The 6867-nt window shown below is 39.5% G+C and overlaps 2 protein-coding genes across 3 annotated transcripts in view; both read right to left on the reverse strand.

The window, feature by feature from the left end:
- LOC107686105 (SLAM family member 5-like) overlaps window positions 1-6867 on the reverse strand; it is a 23471-nt gene that overhangs the window by 10745 nt on the left and 5859 nt on the right. The window contains exon 2 of one of the 2 annotated variants that reach the window (XM_016482950.1): window positions 2799-2978. In XM_016482950.1, coding sequence (XP_016338436.1) covers window positions 2799-2862 — 64 coding nt within the window. In that variant the 5' untranslated portion in view covers window positions 2863-2978. Of the gene's footprint in view, window positions 1-2798; window positions 3026-6867 lie in introns of those variants that run through there. The other variant, XM_016482948.1, reaches the window with a different exon arrangement.
- Window positions 2941-6867, reverse strand: part of LOC107686101 (protein-methionine sulfoxide oxidase mical1-like) — a 10346-nt gene continuing 6419 nt past the window's right edge. Inside the window, exon 5 of the mRNA XM_016482944.1 lies at window positions 2941-2978. Coding sequence (XP_016338430.1) covers window positions 2941-2978 — 38 coding nt within the window. The remainder of the gene's footprint in view (window positions 2979-6867) is intronic.

The following is a 6867-nucleotide window of genomic DNA, read 5'->3' on the forward strand; positions in this document are numbered from 1 at the left end:
GTAATAAATGATATGTCAATTAGCACTGCATCATTCATAAATTGTATTTATTTATTGTGTTTATTGTCTTAACAGTTCATTCTGCTTTTTATTCAGTTTAGCTGCAGATAGCCTGGCACGTCTTAAAGGAACACTCCACTATTTTTGAAAATAGGCTCATTTTATGCATTGTCAGGGTTTGTAATCGATGCATCGATAAAACAAGTGAATCGTTACACCCCTAGCTGAAAGGGATGAAATATCAGAATCAGCTACAGAATAAAACTCACCCAGGTGTGTCCCCTGTTTTATAGGAATGTCCCGTCCAGTAGGGTTCAAAATTCGCGCTTTAGTCAGTCCGTTGTGCACATTAGTGAGTGTGTTTGCCACAACTAGACCGGCAGACTTTGACACATTAGGTTCCAAATACCCCATAAAGTCATTAGACACCTGGGCCGCACAAGGCAAACCAATCTTAACTGGCACAATTGACTCACTGAGGGGCGGAAGTGTCATGTCTGTGGCCAGAGACACATTGCAGCATGTCGGGACAAAATCTGAGTTGGTAAGAAGTGGAATGGAAATGTCCCATAACTGTAACTTAGCATGACTAATATTCAGCAGGGCATGTTTTTCTATTAAAAAGTCCCATCCCAGCAACACTGGCTGTGTTGTTTCTCTCACTATGTGAAAAACATGTTGCCAGATCTCGGTACCCAGCTGTAGTGTCACAGTAAGTGTACCCGGCATGTCCAACATCTGTCCGTTTACAGCACGAGTCGCAATATAGTCTTTCTTTAGAGGTCGACTGCGAAGTACAGGGATTGACATTCGAAAATCAGAGCTCATCAGTGATACACTAGAAGCAGAGTCAATTAGGATAGGAAGCTCGATGCCCTCAATTGTGCCTTTCACATATGATACCAGAGGCCCCTGGTCAGTGTTTGTGTCCAATAAGGTTGTGTCATCAGGTTTCGGGCCCCTGTGTAATACAGCTGGTGTTTGGGCCGCAACATCAGCTATAGAGCACGCTCTACTCCACTCATCTCTGCCGCTCCAACTCACTCTCTCTTTCAGTCTGTCATTCTCATCCTCCAAACGGTTAAGGGCGACTTTCATGTCTCTCACCTCATTAGTTAGCCTATCAATTGCTTTGTACAGTCCACCAATGTCCGACACAGAGTTCACACTGGCCCCAGCCCCGTCGGCCGTCAAATTATGCTCGACATTAGCAGTCACATATCCCACATCCATCACATTTCTCTCGTTTTGACACATGTGCTGTCCACAGGCTTTACCCACAATACATTTCCCAATGCCAAAGGGGCGTAAGTGCAGTTGTGCAGCAACTGGCTTAGTATTTTCAGTGTGTCCTTTTGGCAGTAGAAAGAGCTCATCAAGATATATATATATATATGGCACATAATCTCCATTTCACCCCAAATGTCAATTACGCCCTTTGAGTTTGCATTTGAGTTTTGGCAGGTTACATGCGTGACACATAGAGAGTGAAAAAGCAGATGTGGTAATTAATATTGCTATTTAAATATGACAGGCTCATAACACATAAGACTTGGGAAATAGCTGCAAATGGACTTTGCTTTTTTGAAATTTGGCAGTCACTGTACATTCGCGAAAAGCGAAAACGCAAACGGTAATGCAAGAATTAGCACCTTGAGTGTAAGAAAGGCACATTACAAATAAAATGTATTATTATTATTATTAAGAATTGTGTTTGGATTATGTCACAATTAATGCGTCCACATATGGAAAACGCAATTGAAAATACAATTTGTAATTCCTTTTGAAAATTGTCTGGTATATCCTTCCATAATCAGTATATGACATATTTCAGATGCATCCGAAATTACAAAAACATATACATATATTTCATCGTTTGAACAAAATGATTGCTGGCAGGGACATTTCCCTATAGAGACCCTATCTAGCTCTACGCCCCTGCTTCACACACTCTTGTGTTCCAGAGGATGGTTCCACAGCATCATCAGGATGAAGAATAACTTTATTCCTACCAAATCTGGATGCACATGGTCTTTAATGGCATTTATAATTTGCACAGCGACTCATCTGTGTCTGTATTTGGTAACTTGTGCCCATTCGCTCTCTGTAAGGAAGTGTTTCACAACAGCACTTCCACCCACCACACTGCGCTCTGTTTCTTCATGTGACTGTTTTCATTTTAACACCTTAATTTTCTTTTCTCATATCCAGGTATTTTTACCTGGATTTACTCTTCACCACATCACTTCAACAGCTGCATGTCTTTTTGCAAGTGTTGCATGTTTTTGCCATTTTGGTGAAATAATACTGAATGACAAGTCAACATTAAACCGTATGTTTGTTTATTTATTTATTTATGGTGAATTCAGGTAAATTGGGACACATTTTGCCACTGAGATGTCCCAATTAACCTGATTTTACTCTGTAATACTGGTTGCAACATAAAAATGCTCTATTGCAACTGGCCACATTCTCTAAAGATAAGGCTTGAGGTTTCCTGAGCCAAACTGCCTTTTCTCACAGATGAAACCCTGATATTACCTAAACATGCGAGATAATTTCCCTCAAAACATAAAGTACAAATACAGTGAAATAAAATAGCTTTGCATATGCATTGCATTAAACATATTTAGTTTTGCATTTATTAAACATTAACATATTTAATTTACTATGTCATATATGGAAGCAAGAGCATTTTTCTAGATGCACATTCATTTCCCATTCATACATAAGCGTCTTACAACCTGTCGGTTAAAACCTCTTTTGACTTTAACTGCTGTATTTCTCGAGTCACTCACCTTGCAGAAGGAAAACCAGGAGAACTCCTAAAATGGAGCAGCAGGACTCTTGAAAGATGTTCATGTCCAGACGTTTAGACGACAGACTGAGGCATCCGTGACAGCAGGTACAGCGAAACAGAAGAGACAACAACAGACTTCCTCACACCGACTGCTCTGCGTCTCTCAGTTTGTGGATATCTGCACAAATAACAACACACAAAGAGCTTTGGTGACGAGACCTTTAAGAAGCGCCTCCTGAAAGTTGTGCTTGAGGTTTAGGGGCTTTCTGGTCTAAATTTGTTTGCACCTCCCACTAGCGTCCAGTGTAAGAGTGCAAGTGTTGAATCCACCAACATGTGGGAAGTGAAGGTTAAGCATTTAGATGTGCGTTACTATAAATGACCCAAAGTACTGGCAGCTCATCAGGGAGTCTAAGTGAAGGGAAATACTAGATGGAATAAGGAAGTTTTACTTATAAAAGAGACTCTCTTTGTCCTGATCTGTCAGAGTCCTTGTTCCTGTTTGAGTTAAACAGCAAGCTTCATTCGCTGATGGTGCTGTGAAAGAATAACATTAGTTTGCATATGCACTGTAAAATCCAATAAAGATAACTAGTTAAATCTAAGTAAGGTAAACTATTGGATTTTACAGTGTAGTGAGCAGGTGAACCACAATGCAACAGACTCATGTAACCACACATTAACAGCGAGCCAGAGCAAAGCAATTTTCTCATCATCTCACATCTCATCCAAACGAGAATGTGTAAAAAAAGTACATTTATTAAATTCACATGTACAAAGACACACCCTCTGTTGCTTCCACATCAGAATCAGTTATTTTAGACTGTGCAGGACACTGCAATGCAACAACACTGAGTCCATCAGAGGAAGTGAAACTCAACAGACAAGAGGTTTTAGTTCAAACAAAAAGTATTAGTCAGAAGGTCAGCAGAAAATTCCGGCCCCGTCAAGAAAACTAACTGCATACACTAAGCAGTGCAAAACAGGTTTATTCTAGTTACTGTCCAGCAGGCTTTTTTCATAAGTATTACATTTTACTCACTTAAATAATTAATTAATAATAGTTTCATTCTAAACTTTTATTCTAAACCTTTATTCACGTCTCACACTGTGTAAAATTTTGAAAGTGACATGTGGCCAAGTATGGTAACCCAGACTCAGATTTTGTGCTCACAGCAGTGACTAGTGAACACACACACACACGCACACTCACACAGACACTCACACACACACTCAAGGACACCTCAGTAAACTGTTCATTCACATTTCCTGCCACTACTGAGACTCAAACCCGTCACCTGGGTTACAACTCTCTAACCATTAGGCCATTAGCACTTAAATATAAGGCATGCGATTGGTCGTCGGTTGCTAAGCATCTAGCCATCATTGTAATGCAGCGAGACAAGGGCTGTGTCCGAAATCGCACCCTAGACAGCCATTTCTAGTGATGTCTGAAATTATAGTGGACGTTATTGAGTGCACTCGTTCAATCCCATAATGCACCGCAATCACGAATGTACAACCGGTGTACACTCAACAGCTAGAGAATACCCATAATGCACTGTGAGGGTCGTGCTGAATGAATTCCCGTGGGTGCGTCTCAATCCGCTCCCGACCTCGTCAAGTCAAGTCAAGTCAAGTTTATTTGTACAGCGCTTTTCACGATACAAATCATTGCAAAGCAACTTTACAGCAAATTAAGTTTCTACAATATTTAGTGGTAGCTTATCAGTGGTGACTGTCAGTTAATGTACATATGGCAGAAATGTACGGAAAAATCAATTAAAGACGTAATCAAACAGACGATGAACACTATTAACAGCAATTATTATATGATGCAATCAAACTTATAGCAAAATGTGGTAGTTCTGTATGTTGTTTCAGGGTTGGCATCATCTGAGGTCCTCTGAGGGGTTGGCATCATCTCTTCTCAGGTGTTCTGGATCCAGACTGAAGCTTGTGTAAATCCTAGTTACCACGGGATGTCAATCCCAGCAAAAACAGAGAAACAAATAGAGACATAATTAGCTTAGCTGCTGTTCCAAGCAAGCAAAATTGATTTGTTTAAAACCACTTAAGCTCGGGGCGTTTTTTGGTATTTTCGCCTAAATTTAACATCGTGAATCAGTATCGTGTACATGAATCCGGTCACTGGTAAGTACTCTGGCTCGCTGCACATTGGGACAGTGATGAGTACGTACAACATTGTAAAACGTCACCGCTGGAATTAATCAACAACAGGCAGGACCGATTTCTGTTTGAAATTATTTTTTAATCTCTTCTGTTACATGTCCTTACAACATTTCAGCTGAATATTAATGATAAGTGTTAACTAGATGTGTTCACTTCCTGTCTAGCGATGTGTGATTATGCTGAAATGCACAAAAAAAAATTAATAAAACGGGTTGTCTTTTCAAATCTTCTGTCGCTGGCTCGTGTGGTTGATGTTCAGCACTTTAGAAATGTGACGTACTTTCCAGTAAGGGAGCATAGTGAGCATCAATGCCCTCTAGTTGTTGCGGTGCATTGTGGGATTTTTCAGGGAGCGAACGTTCCAGTGCTCTGGAAGGATTTCACGCTTGAGACGGTCCTTAAAATGGCCGACTCCCTGATCAGTGCCCTGACTACTGAGAGATGATTGAGACACACCCCTGTCTCACCAGAAGATAGTGTCTGCAGCGTAATCCTCCATCCATCCAACAAACAAACCGCTGATCCTATGTGAGTCAGATCAGTGGTGATATCCTACAGATATACATTTATTTTTAATTGATTATTAACCTGTTGAGCGGTACGGTCCCACATATGGGATTTAGTACGTTCGGTGACGTCACATAACTGACAAATTCAAACTGCGTTTTCGCGCTTTGGCTGACGCTGAGACGCCGCTGCAGTGTTGCCAACTAATTTTCAGAGAAAGTTGCTAAAGAAAGGTTGATTTGTTGCTAAATGACGTTGTGAAGTCATTGTGCGATGAAGTCATTGCGTAATCACGATGCAAAATTGTCACAACATCAAATCTCAGCAAAAATATATATTTTATGTTAACTTAGATTTGTTTGTAAAATAATATGCATAATATAATATTAAAATATAAATAACTGTATTTTTAAATACATTGAATTATTGAACACCTACACATTTTTGAATGATTACAATTTAAGTTTTTTTTAATAGCTAGTAAACTAGCTAATACTACACATTCTCAACCATTAGGCTTTAAGCAGTGTATTAGTAGTTAGTTAGTATGCTACACTCTAAGAAAAGTCTGTAAACATAGGGCACAATCTATATGTTGATAATATGAAAGAATTTTCCGTATTGGTTTTTTACCTGCATTTTAAATTACGCATTGTGTTTTCGGGTTACAATGGGTAATATATTGGGTAATGGGTAATGTCCTGGAAAATTACTAATATCTTTTCTGTTTTTCTTACAGGGTACTAACTGATCAACAATCGCAAGTACAAGCTACTAACAAAGTGTATCATAAATGAACAATTATTCAATTATTATTATTATTAAATTGAACAATTGCAAATAGCAGCTAACTCAATTCACGTGATGTGTGTACTGCTAGGCATCTTTGCTTTCCTCTTTTTGTGTAATTTTGGATGGAAAATGTGTGCCTTTTTATTGTCTGAGTCACTTATCAAAAGTTGCTAAAAGTTGCCAAATAAATGTTAAAAATTGCTAAATTTGTTGCTGGGTGCTTTTGGAAGAAAAAGTTGCAAGGATAGTCTGAAAAGTTGCTAAATTTAGCAACAAAATTGCTAAATTGGCAACACTGCATGACCGAGATTTGCACTTCCCGAAGGAAATTCCAGTGTTTCCAAGAAGTTTTGTGATCAGTCATGACGACGGTTTCTAGGCCAACCTGGAAGTCTGGGCTGCGTTCAGCGCCGACAAAACGGTGCAAAACGTGTTTTAAACGGAAACGGTGGTGCGTTGAACACTCTGTTCTGATGACGCAAGAGTTGCAGCTATGGCAGCTGAGAAGGCCATTCTTTGGGTTCTTTTTGAAGAATTTTCGGAGCCTGATGAAATCGGTATAAATACGTGTTTGC

This window comes from Sinocyclocheilus anshuiensis, unplaced genomic scaffold (assembly GCF_001515605.1).
Source record: "Sinocyclocheilus anshuiensis isolate Anshui unplaced genomic scaffold, SAMN03320099.WGS_v1.1 scaffold1243, whole genome shotgun sequence".
In the NCBI taxonomy this organism is placed as follows: Eukaryota; Metazoa; Chordata; class Actinopteri; order Cypriniformes; family Cyprinidae; genus Sinocyclocheilus; species Sinocyclocheilus anshuiensis.